This window comes from Myotis nattereri (assembly GCF_964212035.1).
Source record: "Myotis nattereri genome assembly, chromosome: 18".
NCBI lineage: Eukaryota > Metazoa > Chordata > Mammalia > Chiroptera > Vespertilionidae > Myotis > Myotis nattereri.
Window position 1 is genome coordinate 5,876,432 of NC_138093.1, and position 23,013 is coordinate 5,899,444.

General features: G+C 48.5%; 1 protein-coding gene across 2 annotated transcripts in view; it reads left to right on the forward strand.

Annotated features, from left to right (window-relative positions):
- AHCYL1 (adenosylhomocysteinase like 1) overlaps nucleotides 1–20,359 on the forward strand; it is a gene marked incomplete at both ends in the record, with an annotated part of 32,004 nt that extends 11,645 nt beyond the window's left edge. Inside the window, 16 exons of one of the 2 annotated variants that reach the window (XM_081112206.1) lie at nucleotides 7,073–7,184; nucleotides 8,823–8,966; nucleotides 9,902–10,002; nucleotides 10,386–10,488; nucleotides 11,654–11,748; nucleotides 12,310–12,416; nucleotides 13,220–13,336; nucleotides 13,569–13,632; nucleotides 14,617–14,705; nucleotides 15,029–15,099; nucleotides 15,678–15,772; nucleotides 15,859–15,957; nucleotides 16,344–16,412; nucleotides 16,544–16,622; nucleotides 17,746–17,866; nucleotides 18,375–20,359. In XM_081112206.1, coding sequence (XP_080968332.1) covers nucleotides 7,073–7,184; nucleotides 8,823–8,966; nucleotides 9,902–10,002; nucleotides 10,386–10,488; nucleotides 11,654–11,748; nucleotides 12,310–12,416; nucleotides 13,220–13,336; nucleotides 13,569–13,632; nucleotides 14,617–14,705; nucleotides 15,029–15,099; nucleotides 15,678–15,772; nucleotides 15,859–15,957; nucleotides 16,344–16,412; nucleotides 16,544–16,622; nucleotides 17,746–17,866; nucleotides 18,375–18,381 — 1,473 coding nt within the window. Of the gene's footprint in view, nucleotides 1–7,072; nucleotides 7,185–8,822; nucleotides 8,967–9,901; nucleotides 10,003–10,385; nucleotides 10,489–11,653; nucleotides 11,749–12,309; nucleotides 12,417–13,219; nucleotides 13,337–13,568; nucleotides 13,633–14,616; nucleotides 14,706–15,028; nucleotides 15,100–15,677; nucleotides 15,773–15,858; nucleotides 15,958–16,343; nucleotides 16,413–16,543; nucleotides 16,623–17,745; nucleotides 17,871–18,374 lie in introns of those variants that run through there. The other variant, XM_081112205.1, reaches the window with a different exon arrangement.
- Nucleotides 20,360–23,013: the final 2,654 nt, after the last annotated feature.

Here is a 23,013-nt window from a genome sequence, read left to right on the forward strand (position 1 = left end):
TGATGTTCCAGCAGTGTTCTTTATGGATAAAAATTTGCTGAATAACTTCCTGTACAAATTTTGATTTTGACTTTTGGTTTGCCATACAGCCTGAAGCAAGAGATTTTTGTCCTTGGGTGTCTGCCCACTTTACTCATTAGAAAAATGGCTATTCAGAAAGCCCTAAATGAAGAAAACCCAGACTTACGTGTTCTGGTCTGGGGGGTGGGGGGTACTTACTCATTCTGGAGCAAAAGGTAGCTCTTCTTTTTAAGTAGCCCCAAAGAAGTTGCAGGTGGCAGTTCCTTCCAGCCAGCTTGCTTCTGATAGGCTAAGATCATGATTTTCTACTGAGACTTTCCCCTAAAATTGAACATGTACATCTCAGTTTAGGAAGTCAAGAGGATGGCAAAGATTCCTCTCTAGAGTGAAAACCACAGTTATGTGTTTGGCGTGACTAGTTCTCTTTGACAGGTTCCTGTCCATGTATGGTGTCTGTGGTCTCCTTCTGGAGGCTTTTTGTGTCTCGCTTCTGAGAGCTGTGGAAGCTAAAGCCAGCTGCAGCCAGCTGATCCGCAGAGCAGTTTCACCTTGCTCCTTGGACTTGAAATATCCAGTGTCGCTGCAGAACGGACTCTGAAAGGTCCGTTCCACTCTCAGGGCCTGTTACTACAGAGTTACTATTTCACATTAAGTCTTTAAAGTCCGATTATTTTATTTCGTGTTGAGTTTTGATGGCTTTTTCCTCCCTGGAGCCTCCACTTTATGGGACTCGGTGGATGCTGACTGAACAACCGATATGCTTTCCATCTCATTAACTTTATTGGGTGTTAGTCTAGGGCTCAGAAAGCTGACCTGCATGGACTCGGCCAGGCACTGGGAGCGGCTGTAGTTCCGCCGCAGGCTGTTTGGCAGGGACTTGCATGTTTGCCTCTAGTTAGGTCCGGCCTTCCCAGATGTGCGCAGACTTACAGGGGGGATGCACTCGCTCAGGCAAACGTGAGGGGAGTTTGAATCTGTAAGATTAACCAGCTTTCAGTTTCAGGTGAGGTAGACCTCCAGGTCCAGGAAAAAAGAATTACTCCTGCGCGTCTCTGCTTGTTTCTCCCGGGTGGGCTAAGGCATGACGCATATGGCATGTACTCAGTCTGTGGCCACCTTCCCAAATGCCAGGGAGACGCCACCCCCCTTCTGGAGCTGTCCGCTACCGCTTGCTTTCGGAATTAACTTCTTTCCTCATAACAATGTATTTTAAGATTGACGTGTTTGTAAGCAGTTGACAAGTTTTCATCTTAAAGAATATACCAGCGTATCTGGCCAGTTTAACTTCTCTGTGAGAGACCAAGATTGTCAACATGAGAAAAGAGATACAAAGAGGAAACGTTCAAGTTTAGAAAAAAATGGTCATGTGAAATTGGAAATGGAACTATCCATACAAACTCATGAGTAAAACAAGGTGGATTTCTCTCCGCTGAAAGAACTGGAAGCACCGACACTTCTGACAGCAGTGAGCAACCCCCTGCCCAGGCGTCAGCTTCAAAATACCACACCCACTGGAGGAGGTCAGGGCTCCTTGAGAAATGGCCGGTGCCAGGTCTGAAGCAGAGAAAGAACAAGGTGAGCCTGGTGGGTCTTAACGTCCGAAAGGAAGTGCTCAAATGGGGGCATGTCAAAAGGTCAGAAGGATCAGCTTGAAGGAGCCCCCCACTGACCCAATTGAGGACAATTACACTCCTTATGTAATTGAGTGTAACCTTGAATAAATAAAAATATGAATGACGAGTAAAAAAGAAAACATGAGGGAGAAGAGAAGCTTTTCTTTACCAAAGAATGCCAGTAATATTTAGAAGGAATAATAAAAATAATAATAAAAAAAATAATTAAAAAAAATGATTCTATAAACCACCCGCCTCCCCCAATATAACCCGTTCAGGCAAGGATGATGAACAGATGGCAAAGTCACGAGGGAGTGGGATATTCACAGGCTGACAAGTGTCACTCCACAGATTAACCTTCACTTGCAAAGGAGAAGATGCATCTTTCAAACCCTGACGGCCTCCCTGTCACCACGGCTTCAGCTGAGTTTCACATTGTTCAGTGAACAGCCCGATGCTGTGTGTCCTGACACGACGCAAAGTGCATTGTACAACATCATCTGTGAGATATTCCTGCCGAAATGTTAACCTCTTTCTAATCAAAGCTCAAAACTGAACTTCCAGTTACAGGAAGGAAACAATTGAGAGAAAGAAACCTAATGTGGAAAATGGAAAGATTCAATCGAGGTGGAAGGCGTATATATTTCATTACATTACTTTTCAAAAAAATCTGTATATTGAAAATTATAATAAATTTGGAGAAATAAATAGAACAACAGTGGTGGCGGCGGTGAGCTTGGGGGCGGGGGCGGGGGGGGGTGCCTTTAGTGTATCGCTACAGTCATGGGTATGTTCCAGGAACCTAGGTTTCTTCAGTCACCTGTGCAGAAAATTATTTTACTGTAGAGTTGATGACCATTCAATGTCAGGCACAGAGAAGAATGGCTAACCTGTTTACATAATATTGGTGGTGGTTTGAGGATGAGGACAATATGGATAGCTACATTGACATTGAAACCTAGTTCGGATGTGTGTGATGTTGTGTTGTACGTTGTGGTTTTCAAAAGATTAGGAAGCCCTTCCCTGCCCCACTTGTAGCCAGGAACCTCTTTATCTCACTCTGTCGGCAGTTGGCAGCGCAGATCATGCATTTTCATAGATCACGTCAGGAGATAACAGAAGCAGTGAAGTGTGTTGTCTCGTGTGAAGAGAATGGAGTGGCTGTTAGGGTAAAACTGCTCTTTGGCACAAGTTTTCAGGCCTTATGTTCTTTCCTCACCATGAAGTGACTCAGCAGTGTGGGCCCTGGTGTTGCCTCTCCCTTTCCTCCCCCTGACGCTGATGAAGCATCAAGTCGAATCCCATTTGAAGGGAGTGTTCTGACTGGAACTGATTCTAGCCGTGTGTGTTATGTCCCGTTCCTGTTGAGACACGGAGACGGGTGGAGTGGGGGAGAGACGTGTGTTCTGTGACTGGCTTACCCATTCCCTGCTCCCCAGAAACTCAGGCCCCATCTGGGGTGACTGGGAACTTAAGAAACTTGAGACGGGACGGGAGGACCCCCGAGTTTCTGCTCTGGGAATAGAAGTGACTGACGTGGACTGTAAATCGCTCCACAGCCCGAGCGTGATTCCCTTGAGAAGAAGTGTTTTCTGGGGGTGTACCTGAAACTTGCCGGGAAGGGGGTGCCCTTCTTTTGGGGGACATTTGTTTTATCCAATTGGAAATCTGAAAGATGTTTAGACTTATAGTACCCAGAGTTGGTGTTTGTTGATTGCTGTTTCTTTGAATCCACTTGAAATGGGAATCAGACCGATCACTGTAAGTTCTTCCACCTATTTAGGCTGACAGCCATACGCGCTTCCTTCCCTCTGAGGAAAGAGCCAGTGAGGAAAGAACCTATAGACTCTAGAGCAGCGGTTCTCAACCTGTGGGTCGCGACCCCTTTGGCGGTCGAAGACCCTTTCACAGGGGCCGCCTAAGACCATCCTGCATATCAGATATTTATATTACGATTCGTAACAGTAGCAACGTGACAGTTATGAAGTAGCAACGAAAATATTCTTATGGTTGGGTCACAACATGAGGAACTGCATTTAAAGGGCCAGAAGGTTGAGAACCGCTGCTCTAGAGAAAGGTAAGTTGGCCAGAAGATGTGTGAGAGGGCTTACAGAGGACGTGCTGGGACTCTTGGGAGGTGCTATAGCACACTGCTTAGTAATGACCTTGTCCAGCTTTCTAGCTTCTAATCGTCACCTTTTTGCTCAGTTGTTAAGTGTTAGCTAAGAAATAAGCTGACTATAATTTTTAAATAGAAAAATTTGCTTGTTCCTAAAGAAGCAGTAAAATTCTGTGGCAGAACCATTTGTGTTATCATTAATTTCACTGTGGGTCAGAGCACATCTACAGATTGGAAGGGACCACCTTTCCTTCCATCAGCCTTCCTGGAACGGCACTGGGCACTCAGTTGGTGCCTACCAAACGTGCAGACTAAAAGAATATACTCCATGAGTATCACCCTGATCACCGTCCCTTGGTCAATGAGTCATAGTGGAATTTTGGTAGCTCTTCATTCTCTCTCATTCGAGGGCTAGAAGGCAACATTGGGTGGGGCCTGGGAAGTTAGTATAACTAAGCGATTGAGCATCTGAGTAGCTAGATCCTGTGTTTGTGGAAGTAAACTTCTCAGTTTCTAATTAGCATCAACTGCATGAGTGGTACACAACCATTTGTCTTCTCTGGAGGCTTACAGCTCTGGGGGTGCCTGCGATCCCTTTATCTTGGTGAGTTCTGTCCAGCAAGTCTTTCTGCTCACTGTATATAGCACATTAAATTGGCCTGAATTTAATTAGTTCTGAAGGCACAGCCAGTGGATGCCTGTATTTGGAGAATGGGTCAATCTGGCCTTCTAGCCTGTCTCAGATGTGGAAGTAGTTCAGGAATGGATGCTGGTGTGTGTGGGGTGGTGGGTATCCAAACACAAAATAGTTCTGTAGCCGGACTTTTTGATTTTCAACTATCTAGCTTCTTCTCCCCCCCCCCCCCCCCCCCACTTCCACACCCTACATCACCTTCAGTCCTAGCATTTCCCTGCACATCTGGATTTGAAGAAACACTGAAGGGCACCAATGAAGACTTCATGATTGGAAGAAATCGTGATAGTGGGAAGTAATGTAAACAGAACAACTTTGCAATCATCATTGGCTTCGATGCAATGAGGCCAACCCAGTTAGAAGCTGTTAGAGATCTGGTTTCACTAGCGAGAGAACCTGTGACGTCCCAAAATTGTTTTTGACAACAGTGTTTTATTTACACTGTGAAGGTGAACAACACTCCAGGAGGGATACGCCAAGGGAAAGAGAGCTCCTGGCTGTGCAGCCACAGTGGGGATACAGGTTCTCTGCAGCCTGGAGGTTTGGGGTGGGAGAGGAGCCGATGTCGTCATGCCTCTTTAGAAGCAGTGAAAATATCAAAAAGCTACAAGACTAGACAGCTATCCATCCATGTCGTGACTTGAGTTAACATTCCGCACACTTCAAGGATGGACCGCATTTATCATTTAGGGGGTGGGGTTTGCACTGCTTTGTAAGCCACTTGCCGCACAGTCTGATATTTTTAGGTGGGAAAGATTCGCTAAGCTTTAGGCGACTGGTGAACTCTATTAATACAAGGTGGATTATGACTGTTCAGGTCTTAGGGTGCTGAAGAAACACACTTCTATCTTGCCGTAGCTGCCCCTCTTTTTTTATTAAAAACAAAACAAAACAAAAAAAAAACCCTGCTAATGTCACTGCAGTTCCCTCCCTCACCTCTGGTAGGTGGTGTCTGGGAACATACCGGAACCATTTGGAAAAAGATGCACAGGGAGGAAGCCTTACGTAACAGCCTGGCCGAGAGCAGCTTCCCAATAGGCTGCTGCAGGAGGAGCAGTGGGAGGAGCAGAGGCCGAGGGAGGACGGGCTGCCCCCGGGGAGTGTTCTGTTTTCTCCCTGCCACCAGAATAAGGGGTAAAAGTCATTACCTTGGTCCTGGATTAGTCTCTTCAGTAAAACTAGCTTTGCTGACTGCAGTCACGTGAACATGCAATGGGAAGTCCTGCCCAGAAGGCACATGCTGAGCTGTGGCCACTTCAGTGAGGGGAGGTTTTGTATGTGTTTTTGTTTTAAGAAAGGCAGCGGTGCCCTAGCCGGTGTTGCTCAGTGGGTAGAGCGCCAGCCTGCGGACTGAAGGGTCCCGGGTTTGATTCTGGTCAAGGGCACATGTCCGGGTTGCGGGCTCGATCCCCAGTAGGGGGCGTGCAGGAGGCAGCTGATTGATGATTCTCATCATTGATGTTTCTATCTCTCTCCTCCCTTCCGCTCTGAAATCAATAAAAATATTTTTTTAAAAGGCAGTTGTGCTTTTGACATTTAAGCTATTTAAAGTCCATTTAAATTTAACCATGGAGAGGAGAGCTTACCCTGGGAGAGCTTACATTTCCAGACATGTTTGCTGAAGACTTAGCTTAATGGATTCTCCATGGGAACCTTTTCAGGTTTAGTCAGACTGGGAGGGAAATCCAACCCATTCTGCTTTCCAGGAGCTGAAGTTTAAAGAAAGGGTTTATCAGGGTGTGAATAGGAATTCAGGAGGAAGGTGTAAACCACTTATAGAATAAAGTGTTTCATGCACTTGAGAAACAGCCATTAATTTGCCTATAAATGATGTTAATTATAAGCTATTTGCTGTTTATTAAAGCCAGTTTTCCAAGTATCTTTAAACAATGACCAAGTTCTGGTTTATTTCATTTAAGGGAGTTTTTAATGCAGCGTTTACCAAGTCATTATTTTCTCCTACCTTCACATTAGTCCTAATTAGCTGGAATTGACTATGGTGTGTATGAGTGTTTTAATTTCTCTTTCATTAGAATAGTCTGGTATTTTACTCAATCTGGGAGGTCTGGGATACCTTGGCTTTGTGGAGGTTAGGTGTATGGTTGGCCTCTCACCCCAGTGCTCATCACCATCAAGCATCTCTTCATGATTCTCTCCAAAGAGAAGACCATTGCTAACTTCAGGATAAGAATGTGTTAGTAGAGAATATTCTGAAAACAAGCAGAAGCAATATGAGATTATGCCTGTTGTTTTTTTTTTATTGAGTTGGGAGGGCAGGATAAAGGGTTTAATATGTCAAGATTATAAGAGGAAAGAAAATTTCATGGAATATGGGTAGGAAAATTTGTGAAATTGGACAGAAACCAAAAGAAGTTGGGTCTTTAGCCACCCCTCCCCCAAAAAACAATTTCTGCTGAAACAATTGGGCAGAGACAGTAATTAGCATTTGGGGAAGCGTCAGAAGGTGGGGTGTCCTCCTGTCTGGCGGGGATGAGGGGGGAGCTGCTGGCTTAGTAGTGGGAGCTACATGGTAACAGCTTTCAGGGAGGACAGTGTATGGCCTTAAAAATGGAACCTTTCATAGAATCCTTGTAAGCTTGCAACCCTTTTGTCTTCCTCTTACAGCAAATCCAGTTTGCTGATGACATGCAGGAGTTCACCAAATTCCCCACCAAGACAGGCCGCCGCTCTCTGTCGAGGTCCATCTCTCAGTCCTCCACCGACAGCTACAGCTCAGGTAGGTGAGGACCTCAGGTGCCGCTCTCTCCTGTTCTGGAGCCGGAAGCAAGTTCTCTCCCGGGCGCTTATCTAGAATCGGCAAACACCTCCTGTCAGGGCTGCCCATCTGTGTGCTGAAAGCTGATCATTAGCGGTTGGGCAATGGGACTGTTCCCAGCCAGCCTTGTCGCTGGGGACGCTTTTGTCACCCTGAGGCTCTCTGCCCCCGCCTGTCTCCGTGTGTGGTCTGTGGCTGTGCCTGGCTGGTAGTTCTGGGCGGGTTCCCACTCCCACGATCGTCTGTTCATCCGCCCACATTACCAAAGGAGAAAATCAATGGCATTTTGGCTGACAAAACTGGCCTTGAAAAGAGGTGTACTTTGGAAGCATAATTTCTGATCTTTATATAAGATGTACCCTGCCTCCTGTCTTTCTCGTTCTTGTCTCCAAGACCGCTTGAATTGTACCAGTGAAGATGCGTATTCCCGCTCCTTTCATTGACTGCGTTATCCTCTCTGCTGAAGTGTCCTCCCCGTTAACCTCTCGAGTGGGAAAGACTATGCGACTGTGGCTCCAGCTCTGTTTCTTCTTAGTTCTTCTCTCCTGACTTAGCCCCATGGAGGTGGTCCTTTTTTTAAATATATATATATATATATATATATATATATATATATATGTTTTTATTGATTTTAGAGAGAGGAAGGGAGAGAGATAAATAGAAACAAACATTGATGAGCGAGTAACAACTGTCGGCTGCCTCCTGCACGCCCCCTGCTGGAGATTGAGCCTGAAACCCTGGCATATGTCCTGACCAGGAATCGAACCAGTGACCTCTTTGTTCATGGATCAGTGCTCAACCACTGAGCAACACCAGCCGGGCTGTGGTCTTTTGTGCCAGTCTCACCTTTAGAGTGGGTACTAGAAGGTTAACTTAGAAAGGATGTAGAAGCTGAGGGTCTGTGTGCTGGAGGTACACAGCACTGGACGGTGCAAGAGGCCGCTCATTCAGGCTCCCCCCCTCCCCCCGCCCTTGTGCACAACTTAGTATAAAAGCCCTTGTAAGATTGTCTTATCACTTTCGTCCATATTTGTGATTCTCAAAGTGTGGCCCTCTGAACAGCAGCAGCAGCACCTGGGAACTTGTTAGAAATGTCAGTTTGGGGTTCCACCTGAGACCTTCTGAAGGGGTTTCTGGTAGGGGGGCCTCGCCAACTGTGATTTAACAAACCTTCCACAAGATTCTGATAGATGCTTTAGTTGCTTAAGTTTGAGATGGTAATCTATGGAAATAGCATTCCTTATGTGCCCTAAATTATTCTTCCATTTTGTCATGTCCAGTTCCCACTCAGGTGGGGACCAAGTAGCCGATGCTCTGGGATGCACTAGGCCTGTGCCAGATTGGGGTCCGTGGCTCCTCATCGCAGGCGCTCACCACCCAGTATCATTGCGGTGGTGACAGGGCCTCAGCCCTGAAAGGTCGCAGCAGTTTCATTCCCCCATTTATCAGGCCCTGGGAGCAGATCTGGGAGCAAGGACCAGTGGCTGCAATGAAGAGTCTTGGCCTAACTGAAGTGGGAGTCCTTGGGGGCCGCACTCTGTGGAGTTGGGGCCATTGGGGTTACTCTGTCCTTCTTGTTTCTCTCTTTCCTGGCTCTAGCTGCGTCCTACACAGACAGCTCCGATGATGAGGTCTCCCCCCGGGATAAGCAGCAAACCAACTCCAAGGGCAGCAGCAATTTCTGCGTGAAGAACATCAAGCAGGCAGAATTTGGACGTCGGGAGATTGAGATCGCAGAGCAAGGTAAGGGAAGGGAGTAGGCAGGGACCAGAAGCAGCCACTTGCTGGTCATCGGACCCACACAACTTGAGGCTTGAAAGCTAACCTGAAAGTCTCGGGGAAAGCCCAGTATCCCGGACCTCTGTACAGTCGCATCTCTGTACGGAGCTTGAGCCTCAGGACTCTTGTCCTGGTCCTCCTGCTTCCTGTTCTCAGCATGTGGCCATCGACAGTAGTTTCTGTTCCCCCACCTCCCCTGTCTCCATGGCACCAAGTCCAGAGATCTGGTTGCAGCGTCAGCAAGTCTGGGCTCACTGCTACGAGGTGGTTGGTTCTGCGGGATCTGCCCCAGCCGAGCTCTGAGCTCGGGGCCCAATTTCCCAGAAGCAGCAGCGTGGGAGGGTTTTCAGCAGGATGTGGGGACCTAGAGCCTCGGTTGGTCTTCGGTCCTGAGCACCCTCTGCTGGAGCAAGAGTGAAAGTGACTGTCAGATCTTGGTTGCTGCACCCACACCCAGTAAGGCCTCCTCACTCTGGTGTTGCTTTCCCACTGGAAGCCTGTGCTGTACTGGGAGGGAGACTGGGCTGGGGTTAGACAGCACGGCCAGACAGAAGCCTGGGGCTCTGCGGGGGCAGGCTTCTTCCTGGTGCGATGGGCATGTGCAGGAGCCCAGGGCCACTCCCAAGTGCATGATGACACTCACCCTCCGTTTGGTCAGTTTTGAGAATTTACTTCATTCTCTGCTCAGTCCTCTGCATAGAAGGCAGAAATCCCAAGTGATTGGATGACAACCCCCCACTGATGTGTTGAAGCTGCCAGTTATCAGATCAGAACTCTGCTGGGTTTCTCTACCTTGTCTCGCCGTATCTCAGCAGATCCAGACCCGCCCCCGCTGTCGCTGGGCAGGAGTTGTGAGCCTGCCAGTGCAGACCTAGCTCAAATCCTCTGTTCTTTCACAGACATGTCTGCTCTGATTTCACTCAGGAAACGCGCTCAGGGGGAGAAGCCCTTGGCTGGTGCTAAAATAGTGGGCTGTACACACATCACAGCCCAGACTGCGGTGAGTTTGTTGGGAGAAAACAGAGGGACTTCTGATGAGGGGGGAATAACAACTTTCTATAAACTTCCTTTTCCTCCCAATCTGTCCGGCCTCCAAATGCTATCCTAGTAGGCGGTTACTCCGTAATGGGGCTTTCTACTCTGTACGGGCGCAGCCGACTGTCAGCAACCCTGACTCAGGGAGATCGAGCTTTGCAAAAACAGGATTGATATAAAAGTGTTATTAAGACTTTCAGGAACATAGCTTTTGGGTAACGTTAGACACCAGTGTGCTGCCTCGCTGGATGACACCCTGGTGGCACTGTCGCTGCAGCGTGGCTGGGTAGGTTCTCTTCCATGCCCCGCCCCCCTCGTCCTCACCCCGGCTCCTGTGCGTCTCCGCAGGTGTTGATTGAGACGCTCTGTGCGCTGGGGGCCCAGTGCCGCTGGTCCGCCTGCAACATCTACTCCACGCAGAACGAAGTGGCTGCAGCACTGGCTGAGGCGGGTCAGTTTCAGCTTTTGTTGTTACTGTTATTACCAACTTTGCCTCCAAATGATTATCCAGACGTAACTGTTCTGCATCACAATCGTCTCTACAGCGCCATGTCTGTCTAGGGGCTGTAAAATTTGGAGGACAATAAAAATACCAACGGGAAGAAAATGGATAATAAACTTAAGGTTCATGGCCATGATAGAATATTATATAGTCATTAACAGTGGTTTTTGAAAAGCCTAATTACATGGGGACGTGCCCAACTCTAATGTTAAATGAACGAGGAAGAATGTTCAAATGTACGAGCTCAGCAGGTCTCCTTTCACCCAGGGTCTCATCCCTTTAGGAGAACACGGGCAGTGCCTTCTGCACTGATAGCGCGTTAGATAAGGTGGTGTTCACTGTCACTGTGGAAATATATGGCCACTCATGAGTTCAGTTAAATATCAAATGATGGTTATTGTCAAAATGTTCAAAAGAAAATCACCGTGAAGTTTCTTTAAGGATCTCGCATCTCCCTAGGATGCTCAGAAAGCAACTTTATAACACTGTTGTTTGTCTTATTTACTCTTTTCTGGTGTTTATTGCAAAAAATTTAGGAGGTTCCAAAACAAAATAAAACACCATAATCCTGCTACCCAGACACAATTTGACCATTTAAAAAATTTTTCTATTCACTTTTCCAGAGATAAACTACATCTCAGTATGCACGCAGTTTTATAACCCAGCTGTAGCATTGTCAGAAGTGGTTTCCCACGTCCCTGACACCTGGGACAGTGCCGTTTGTCGTGCTCAGCTACGTGGACGAGGGGTTCTACTTCAGAGGCGCTGTTTTGACTTCGGCCCTTCCTAAGTTGTTTCCCTTCTAGCATAGTTTCTGCAGCCCTTCCAGAGAGTGCTGTTGGTCTAGGACTGGGGTGGGCAAACTTTTTGACTCGAGGGCCACAATGGGTTCTTAAACTGGACCGGAGGGCCGGAACAAAAGCATGGATGGAGTGTTTGTGTGAACTAATATAAATTCAAAGTAAACATCATTACATAAAAGGGTCCGGTCTTTTTTTTCAATAGTTTTATTCATTTCAAACGGGCCGGATCCGGCCCGCGGGCCATAGTTTGCCCACGGCTGGTCTAGGACATGCCCCGAAGGAGCAGCAGCTGACCTGTGTCCTCTGTGCAGGTGTTGCAGTGTTCGCGTGGAAGGGCGAGTCGGAAGATGACTTCTGGTGGTGCATTGACCGCTGTGTGAACATGGATGGGTGGCAAGCCAACATGGTAATCATGCATGTTCATCCTACACTCGGACAAGACAGTTGTTGCCTTTTTTCCCTCAAAGCATGGTTCCCTGAGTATGTTTTGGAAATTTGGTCTGACACACTTACTTTGTTGCCAAAGTGTTTAGCCTGCTGCCTGTTCAGAATGGGTCTGAGAACTGGTCTGAGTACTGACGGCACCGGTGGGGGCAGGGGAAGACTCAGCACGGCAGAATGAGACAGCAGGAAATGATGTGGTACCTCTGCGGAGTAGGAGTCTCGTTTCTTCCTTCCTGCCCCGACTCCTTTTGCAGTGAAAGGGGCTCTATATTTCAAGGCTCAGCTAAAAATGAGTGTGTGAATAGCCTAATACTCTTCACTAGAGTCCAGAACAAACTTAGGAACCCTTTTAACCATTTTACACCAACAAATTGTACTGCTTACTGTCCCAGCCTGCTCCCAGAGCTCGGAGCAGCGCCTCCCAGCACGTGCAGGGCTCGCTCACTAGCGCAGAAAGTGGTTCGCAGGTCCCCCCAGCCCTAGCAGCCTGAATGCCCATAGAAGTCTTCTGGCTGTTCTGTAGATCCTGGATGATGGGGGAGACTTAACCCACTGGGTTTATAAGAAGTATCCAAACGTGTTTAAGAAGATCCGAGGCATTGTGGAAGAGAGCGTGACTGGTGTGCACAGGTAACAGACTCTGGAGTAGCCGCCCCGTGTCCTTGCTCAGCGAGTTCTTCTGGGCTCTCAGGCTGCAGGGCGTGTTTCAGACCTGTAGGTGTTGAGTTCTTACTTCGAAAAATCCAAGAGACCCTAAAAGGAAGTTATTCCAGGTTCTAGTTCACATTTTTCTCTCCCACTTACTCCACTGTGATTCTCAACCAGTGTTGGGAGGTAGGGAGTGAGTTTGTCTTGAAAAACTGTATTCAATATTGTATTACAATTTCATATTTGAAATAGGAAAAAATTCTATTGTGAAACTGGATGTCAGATAAGCTACAAAAAATAAAACTGGGCAAAATATTCTCGGCTTGTCAGAGGACCTAAAGATGCTCGCAAAAGCGTTCTCAGTTGGGGGCACGTGGCACGTTGCTCTCACGCACAAGGGAACCGAATCAGAACCTTTGATCATCTTTGTTTATGAGCAGTAGGCATGGTAAAGATTGAGAGGATGCTGCCTTAGGAAATATATCCCCTTTTATGGAAGGGAAGTCAATTTCTTCAGTTGAAAGGATTTTATATCCCCTTTTATGGAAGGGAAGTCAATTTCTTCAGTTGAAAGGATTTTTTTTTTCCTTCCAAATAAAGGGGGCGGGGCTGGGGGTATGGCAAGGAAAGTGAGGAGGGATGACGAGGAAATCATTTGTTTACTAATATCCGTGGGCATGTCAGGCTGGGGAGGCAGCATGGAGCTTGGAGAGGATTAGGCAGTTTTGCCACGCGTCCTGTTTACCAGCTAACTGGTCTTGTTTTTTTGTGGCTTCTTCCTTTAGGCTGTATCAGCTCTCCAAAGCGGGGAAGCTCTGTGTTCCAGCCATGAACGTCAATGATTCTGTTACCAAACAGAAGTTTGATAACTTGTACTGCTGCCGAGAGTCCATTCTGGATGGGTAGGTTGAAGAGCACGGATATCAGGCTGCGGGCGTGCACGTGGGCGGGCCGCAGTGCTCCCGGTCAGTCCTCCAGTCGTCGCCCCTGCTCTTCCTCTGGGCCCATTCCTTACGGAGCCCCGCCTCTCCGCCTCCAGTTCTTGTGGGCTTGGCCCCCACTTTGAATTCTGTGCGAGGGAGGGACTGTGTTTGAGCTAATGGTGTTCGAGTTGAGCCCTGTCTGTCTCCACAGCCTGAAGAGGACCACAGACGTGATGTTTGGTGGGAAGCAGGTGGTGGTGTGTGGCTACGGTGAGGTAACTAGCAGGGCCGCAGTGCCTGTCTTTTCATGGACTTACCAGAAATGCCACGTGAAGGCTGTGTGCTCCGGGTGGCGTCACTGGCGCAGGTTTAAAATACTCTTAGATAACGTATCTCAAAACAATAGCAAAAGTCCTTTATTCAGATTTATGAATGAAGACATCTGAAATGAATCAAGTTCAGATGTTACCACTTTGTCTTATGGGATGGAATGTTGGTATCATTTCCCCCATTTTTTTTTTTTTAATGTTCTTTATTGATTTCAGAGAGAAAAGGAGAGAGACAGAAACATCAATGATGAGAGAGAACCATTGATTGGCTGCCTCCTGCACACCCCCTGCTGGGGATTGAGCCCACAACCCGGGCATGTGCCCTTGACCAGAATCCAACTCATGACCCTTCAGTCTGCAGGCCGATGTTGTATCCACTGAGACAAACCAGCTAGGGCCATTTCCCCCATTTATAACAACAGCCTGTTTTGAGACTTAATTCAAGGGACTGTGTCGCATTTTAGCCCCGCAAGCACCTGGCAGTGGAGTGAGGGGTGGAATCCAACTGGCACAGAGTTGCCTGTCTCTAAGCTAGGGTGGGTGAAGGGGATTGCGTTGTCATCAGTGATGGCCCGCAGAAGTTCCTGTGCTGCTTGGCTGTCCTTGAGTTTAAAGCATCTCAAATGAGAGTGACCAGATCTTTCTGGACTAAGAAACTAGAGTTACCGTTGCTCTTCTTGGCCTTGTTTCCCTACTGGTAACACTTTTGTTCCCTTGATCCCATTTCCTGTCCCAAGCCCTGCCCTTGTATGCAGTAGGGAATGTCTGACTAAGGTCGCAGCATCCATAGTCTGGACCTGTCTCCGCTCTGCCTGGGCTCTCGAGATGATGGGTGACTTCAGGGCGTTAGTTCCCGCCTCCCACAGAGCCTGCTGCCTGGTGCCCAGGCCCTGGTGGACCTGAGGCCTGACGCTCTCTCATGTTCTCTAGGTGGGGAAGGGCTGCTGTGCTGCTCTCAAGGCCCTCGGAGCCATCGTCTACATCACAGAGATCGACCCCATCTGTGCTCTGCAGGCCTGGTGAGCACGGCGCTCCGTTCACCCCGCGTGCTTTGTTTCTGCGAGTCCGTGAGTGGTCGCATGAACTATTCCCTGCAGAGTCCTCAGAGGAGGAGGCTGGGGTCGCCCTGTCTCTCCCGTGCAATCCCAGGGCCTCTTCGCTTCCTGGGTGGAATCTTGGGGAGCCTGAGGAGGCCAGTGGGTGTCGTTGAGCATAGTTGTCACTCCCCGTCCCTGTGGGGTGGCACTGGATCTGACTTCAGAAAGGACCTTCTAGTCTCAGTTAGTGGCAGCTTCCGGCCCCTGCCCCCTGGCTTTGCTCAGTGTCCTTCCTGTTCTTCCAGCATGGACGGGTTCCGGGTGGTAAAGCTCAGTGAAGTCATCCGGCAAGTGGACGTGGTGATCACCTGCACAGGTGAGTGTCGCGCTGTCCTGCGGGAGTGCTCACTCGGGCTGTCCCCACAGTGGTCAGACTGACTTCACTTACCGAGGCCACGCTCGGGGTCAGGGCTCTGAACTAGAGGAGCTCTCAGAGCCTTGGCACGTCCTCAGAACAAAGAGCTCTCCCCGTGCCCTAACCGGTTTGGCTCAGTGGATAGAGCATCGGCCTGCGGACTGAAGGGTCCCGGGTTCGATTCCGGCCAAGGGCACGTACCTTGGTTGCAGGCACATCCCCAGTGGGAGGTGTGCAAGAGGCAGCTGATAGATGTTTCTCCCCCATCGATGTTTCTAACTCTCTATTCCTCTCCCTTCCTCTCTGTAAAAAATCAATAAAATATATTAAAAAAAAAAAAAAAAGAGCTCTCCCCGTGGCTCGTGCACTGCGCGGTCTTACCACCAATAACGTCGCCCGAAGAGCTGTTCGTTATGCAACGTACATGTCTTTTCTCATGTACGTGCCCTTTAATGCCAGTGAGCCTCCTCTCCACGTTCTCACTGGCAGCTCCCAGCGCCTTGTTCTGCATCTCTTCAGCCGCCTGCCTTTACTTTCAGGAAACAAGAACGTAGTGACGCGGGAGCATCTGGACCGCATGAAAAACAGTTGTATCGTGTGCAACATGGGCCACTCCAACACGGAAATTGACGTGGTGAGGCTTCTCACGCATGTCCCACTGGGCCTTTGCCCTCTTCCTTCCCACGAGCCATTCAGCCACGTGTGCTGTCTGCCTTTCAGACCAGCCTGCGCACCCCGGAGCTGACATGGGAGCGGGTCCGTTCTCAGGTGGACCATGTCATCTGGCCCGACGGCAAGCGCGTCGTCCTGCTGGCAGAGGTATGCCTGGTGGGGCTGCGCCAGAGCCGTGCTCGCCTGGAGCTAGATCCTGGGGGGGTTGGGGAGGGCGTTAACAGTGGGCCTGTTTCCCGAGCCTCTGTCTTTGCATAGCGATGTGTTTCTCAAATGGTCTGGTCCCCAAAGTAGAATCACTCACAGAACTATCTACTTTTGACTAACACACTGCTTCCTGGCCGCAACTGAGTCTTCGGCTTGTCAGACTCAGGACTTGCAGAAAGCAAGACACACCTGGCCTGGAAGGGGAACTCTTCCTCCACCAGCTGAGTCCAGGGCGGAAAGGGCCCTCCTGCATTTGCGTGACTGGCTGATTTGGGCACTTGCGATGGGACAGCACCCTCACCCAGGGCTCCCTTTTCCCTCCCCAGGGCCGCCTGCTCAACCTGAGCTGCTCCACAGTCCCCACCTTTGTGCTGTCCATCACGGCGACCACACAGGTACGTGACATCATGCCTCTTGTCCTGCACTGCGACGAGTGGACGGGCCCAGAGCAGCGGTCCCGGGAGAGGGTCCTGCTGTGTCGCCGTCTGCGCAGGGTTTGTGTTTTTGACCCTCTCCTCCCGCTTAGGCTTTGGCACTCATAGAGCTCTACAATGCACCCGAGGGACGCTACAAGCAAGACGTGTACTTGCTGCCCAAGAAAATGGGTGAGTGAAACCCGTAGAAAGCCCTGTTGGTCCTGGCCTGTTGGTCCCGGCCTGTGACGTGGGTTGGTCAAATGAGCACCATGGAAGGCATGGGAGCCAGAGCAGGTTCTAGTCCCTGTTCTCACACTGAGGCTTTGGGCCTCAGGACAAGTTCTAATCTCCATGAGCCTCGGTTTGTTTGTTTTTTGATCAGTAAAGTGAGAATAATACTGCATACATTGCAGAATGTAGTGAGAATTCTAGCTACTGAGTAGAAGTGCTCATCACAAAGGGTGTGGGCAGGTGCTCTTCCTCTGCGCAGCCTAGGAAGTCCAGTAAACTTCCCGGTCTGCCGCTGAGTGCAGCTTGGACCACAGTGAGAAGCAGCGAACAAAGGTGGGCTTTACTGTCCTGCTCTGTGTAGCTCTGCAAACAGCCCTTGTCCTCCAGGGGACAGCTCTGCTGTGTTCGTGTGACATTGTGCATCTCTCCAGTTCTTCACCTTCCTGAATTGTGGTGCCCATCCCCACAACTATAACTGATCAGCCCAGTTGGTCAGTCCTCTTAAAGCTAAAAAACTTCTGGTTCTCATCACCTCCAATAGCTTACCTGAGATTGTTGTTGTTTTTTTAAATCATATTCATATATGGTATAGCCCAGGAAGTTTATCATGGAAAACTAATGTTTGTGCCAGCGGCCATAGAAACGCCAGGTCCTAAGAGTAGAGGCCTTGCTGGATCTGACCCTAAGTAAATGTTGGTGACACAAGGCCCTTTTGAGTGTCCCGGTGCCCACTGTGATTCATTGAGTGACTCTAGTCCGGTTAGGGAAGTTGCTACAGTGGTTCATGCCACTGAGGTGAGGCCAAAGCTTTGCCAGAGAAGGACGGGAAGGTCCAGGTCTTCCCGTGTTGCCATCCCGGAGGTGGCTTTCCAGACCCACTCTGGCTAGACTGGGAGACGTTCCCTGCATAGAAGGGCAGCCGAGGGTTGTAAGCACATTTTCAAGTTGTAGAGTCTCCCGAAGGTATTCTGTCCCTTGTCCGTTATCAAGAAGCTTCAGATGGAAGTCGGGGGGGGGGGGGGGGCATACCCCAAGAGGCATGTCTGAAACGGAGTCTGCTCCCGCCCCTTGTTCTTCCTAGATGAGTACGTTGCCAGCTTGCACCTGCCATCATTTGATGCCCACCTGACAGAGCTGACGGATGACCAAGCAAAATATCTGGGACTCAACAAAAATGGGCCATTCAAACCCAATTATTACAGGTAACTTGGGGGAAAGCAAGTGAAAAAGCTCTTTTCCCCGATATTAAACCAAGACGACTGCCAGCTTCCTTAACTAAAGCTAACGTCCTACCTGATTTGGACGAGTTCAGGAACTCTGCCCGCACTAACGGGGTAGGCAGAGAAATGCTATCTCTCTTAGCAAATGTAAAGAGTAAAGGTTTCCTAAAATTTTGGAGCTTGGGCCTCACCCCTAGGGATTCTGATACAGTTGGTCTGGGATGGGGCCAGGCTTGTTTTGTAAAAGCTCCCAGATTATTCTAATGTGCAGTCAGTGTTGAAAACCACTGACTCCTGTTATCATGGAGCAGGAGATGAGACCAGAGATGGCATTGTCAGCAACCGGGGGAAGCACAGGGAAGCGTGATTCTTGGGGAGCGACTGCAGGGACCCAGCCTGGCCGGAGGGACCCGGGCAGTGTGTCTGGTCCTGATTCTCCGGGACTCCCACGTGGAAGACACAGTGCTAAGTCATCCATCTCTCTTTGCAGATACTAATGGACCATGTTGCCAAGGACCAGTCCACGTGAACCATACAACTCGACAAGAAATTTTTTAAAATAACTTTTATTTTCTTTTTATTCCTTTCCTCTTGGTGTTTTTTTTTTCTTTCTTTCTGTAATTTCATTCTTGTTTTTTCATCTCATCATCCAAGTTCTGCAGACGACACAGGAACTTGCTTCATGGCTCTTTAGGTGAAACTGAGTTTCAGGGGTCCTCACCTAGTCAGAAAAGGAGGATTTTATTCTCCCAGCCCAGAAAGGGGGTCTTTCTTTACCATTTCTGGGGACTTTAGTCTTAACTGGGTACCTTACTCACAGGAAATGTAAGGTGCCTTCTAGGTGGAACAATCTGCAATGTCTAAATTGCCTTAAGAGCCCACTTCTTAGCTGCTGAATCAGTGCTCTTTGACTTCTTCAGAGGAGCAGGGATGGGACCTACCAGCCAGGTAGGCCAGTCGTAGGTGGTGCATGTCAGTTCCCCCCTAGATGTCCCAGCCCTGTCTCCTGTGTGAAGGTGGTGTGTCTGGTTCAGATACGTGCACAGTGAGTGTTGCTTGTTGAGATCCAATAGGCCCACGTGGATTAGTACAGCCCTTCCTCCACGCCCACCAGACTTTCTCATTTTTCACATTTTTAACCAGACTGCACTCTATTAAGTTGAATTCTGTCCCCCAGCATTTATTTCTGTTGTACCAAAAAAGTAAGACACATGTTTAGTGTTAACGCTGAGAAACTGCTTGGGTGGCTAGTTGGTATCAGTGTTTCTTTTAAAGCTTTGGCGTTAAGAGGGCAGAGTTGAGTCAAGAGCAATGTGGGTCTCAAACTCTGTTAAATCCCTGTTTCTAGCCTACAGTTTATAGCTTCGGCGGTCTGGGGCCATAACAGCCAGTTCTCACAGCTCTGCCCTATACAGCTTGTGCTGAAGGCGAATTTCTTGAACCGTTACTCAGTATAAAGCACTGAGCTCTATCTTTAGGATTTATCCCTCAAGAGCACATTTCTGGTCAGCTATGCTTCTGCAACCTAACATATTTAAAGGGAGGTAGAGTGGGGGGAGGAAGGATATATCCACATTGGGCCACGGTGAGGGAAGGCCAGCCCCGGATAACTTTCTGGGACTTTAAGCCCCATATAACATTAGTTTTGCAGAAGTGGTACCACTTTTGATTGACAAGTGTCACAAAAACTTTCTGAACTAAGATCTTAAATGGGCAGCTTGTGCGGAGAGAAAGTGATCAGCCGCGCTGGCTCGCGCTCTGAACTCCCTAACGAGGCTCTCGCAGCCACAGAGCTGCATCCCTGTGCCGTGCATCTGCTCCAGCATCTCTGCATGGTCATGTGAGCTTTAGGTCGCGCGCTTTAAGTATATACGCCCCAGGACCCTGAATCCTCAACTCGCTGTAGCCTGTGACCCTTCAAAACTGGGCCAGGATTAGTGCGAGGTGCTAGGAATTGCCGTCTCTCGCGCCATTGATCAGAGAGACAGACATTAAAACAGGAATATCATACCAGGGGACAATGGTCTTGCCAAACTTTTTTCCTTTTCCTCTCCTGTTTCTTCCCATTCCTTGCCAGTGTGACCATGCTTGCTTCTCTGTAGATGTTAACGGTTCCAGCCCTTTCCCAGGGCATGTAACCAGCCAATCAGAACACCACATCCTTTAGGGGAAGTAACCTGGCCAATAGGGGTGTCCAGCTCTGCTGGAGGGAAGGGGCCCAGGTCCTACTGCCCTCTGGGCCGCCCCTGCTCCCAGATCTATTACTGTGTCCATAGGAATAATAGGTAAGGGCTCCGTCTTTGTCAAGCCATGTAACAAGGACACTGTGGGGAAATGTCCGGCCCAGAGGGAGCATGTGGAGAGCAACTTGGGAGGAACAAGTTTATTTTGTACTGAGTGATTTTTAATGAATGCAATATTAATCCTTGCAGATGAGCAATAATCATTAAAGTCAATTAAAACGATAAGACCATCTTGGAAGTCTGTGTCATTCTTGGTCGAACAGCAAAGCTTCATTAGCACCTGTTTTCTAGGCTGGGACCAGTCCTCTGATTGTTCTGGACGGTGGGCCAGAGGGCACTGACTTGGTGATCCTCTGACCTTGCTTACGTTACCTCTCACCCCGCTGAGCTTTGACCATGGCTCTCCACTTCAACCGCCAGGTGGCACATTTTCTCATGTCTGGTGTGTCACACACGATCTCTGGCCAATGATAATGAAATATAAGTCCACAACCCCTTTCTGAACCCCTGTGTTTTGAAATTGAGAGTATTTCTGACTTTTAGGAAATATACAATATATTAAATAATACCTACTAAGGGAATGTGGAGGACCATTCCATATCAAGTGTGTGAATATTTATTCAGTTAAGTGTATTAAGTATACAGAATAAGGGATAAATAACTAATAGCCACCCATCAGTTCAGATGAGGGTTTGCTGCCAAATTAATTTTTGCCAAACAGTAGGAAAAGTTTTTTGATTTTTAGAATTTTTTTAATTTGGAGTTGTGGATAAAGGCTTGTAGCTCTCAAATAATTAGAGTTACATTCATGTGTGGTGTGTGGCTCCATCCTATATGTCTTACACAATTAGCATGCTTGATCCTCACAATCCCATGAGGTAGGTACTACTGTTATCCCCATTTTATAGATGGGAAAATTGAGACAGTACGGTGAAGTAATTTGCTCAAAGGTACGCAACTCTTCACTTGGTAGAGCTGGAATTAACCCAGATAGTCAGACTCCAAGATCCATGCTTTACACTGGCCTATATCGATTCTAGGAAACAGCCCCAAACCAGGTGCTAGTATTGAAGTTACATATGAAGCTGGTTTAAAATATATTCCCGGATCCTGTGCTAGACCTGAAACTCAGGGCCATGAGGAAGTTAAATATCTCTGCAGAGTAACCGTGCAGTTGATAGAGCTAGGATTTGACCCCAACGTCTTTCTGGCTCTCAGGGCCCTTCTCCTGTCACCTTAAGGCTCCCCAAGGGTACTTTCAGGATGTCATTTCTCAGCAAAGTTCTTTTAGCAGAAGAAACGGTGTGATCAGGAAGACCCAAACTGCCAATGCCATGACTTTCTTCATGCTTCCTGCGTAGCCCTGACAACCCAGAGAGCCTGCTACCTCCTAGTGCACCACACTCTCTTCCCAAAGCCAGAGCCCACTTACACTTCACCCACTCGTGGGCCCTAAGACTCACTGATGCACAGTTGGGCCTTTGTGCTCTGGATTTGGCTGGCATTTTTAAGGGTACAGTTCAGGATCTATTACTAGAAGTGAAATTACTAATTACTAAACCAAAATCTTCTCTGTTCTAAATAGAGCCAAAACAGCATAGGGTCCTTAAGGTCTGAACTCCCTGCCAGGTAACTGAGGCTGTGGTAGGTCAGTCTTAGAACTGGACTAAACTACAGTTATTATAACTAGATGTCAGTTGTGTGTGGGTTGTGTGGGATTTGCTGACTTTATCTGCGAAGCCTCAGCATTGGTCCTTTCCCTGCAAATTCCTTAGTTTTTCCAATGAACTTGGTCCAGCCCAGCTGGGATGAAATGCGTATTTACATGAAAGAACCTACTGGGAGGGACCCAGGCAGATATCATACAAAAGTTGCATCACAGAGACTCCAGGAATTGAGCTGGGGGTGTGGAGAGCCAAGCAAGATGAGGTTCTGGAGAGACATGGACAGCGTGCCTTGAAGGACTTCACAGCACAGTAACGCAGTTACCACACGTCACCGCCAAGAGGTCCAGTGAGCGTCTCAAACTGGACATGTCCAAACAGAAATTTTGATGTTCCCCATAAGCCAGTTTTTCTTTCTCCCAGATTTCCCTATTTTTATAAGCAATACAACCACACACCCAGTTTCTCAAGCCAAAAATCTAGCACTCATTCTTTCTTCCTCTCTCCAGCCTCTGAGCGTCCTGTCGCATCTACCTACACAATATAGCAACCCATGCAAACCACCACCATTTCCATCTGTAATCGCCTCACCTGTCCACAACCTCATCCGCTCTTGCAGCTCTTCAGTCTCTTCTCCTAAAGACATCAGACCACAACACCGCCCCGGTAACACCCCCACCGGCTTCCCATTTCACTCAGAAGGAATTTCAAACGCCTTTCCATGCCCTGCAAGGCCCCACCATCCCCTGGCCTTCCCTCCTGCAAGACTTCCCGGCTCATTAGTTCCTGTCCCTAACCTCAGGTCTCTCTCTCTCTCTCTCTCTCTCTCTCTCTCTCTCTCTCGCTCTCTCTCTCTCATTCAAGATCACACCCTGGGCTTCCCCTCCCTCGTCACGGCTGCTTGTTTCTTCCCTGCACCCATTTCTCTCACATCTGTCTGTGCTCCTTGTCTCCCACAGGCACTGTGCGGTGCAATTAACCAAGTATAGAGGAGACATTAAAGGAGACATTTATTGTCAAATAGATGATGAATGAGTGCTTGTCAGAGCTCTGTTTTATTGATTCATTTAACATATCGACCCCTTGTGAAGTAAAGTCCCTGGAGGCTGGGACCGTGTTCCTTTTGTTCACTATGTCCCCCTAAGCGCTGAACAGGACTGTAAAAGTGACAAATGCAACGAAAGCCATGTTAAAGGAAGTTGGGGGACAACTGAAATGACTG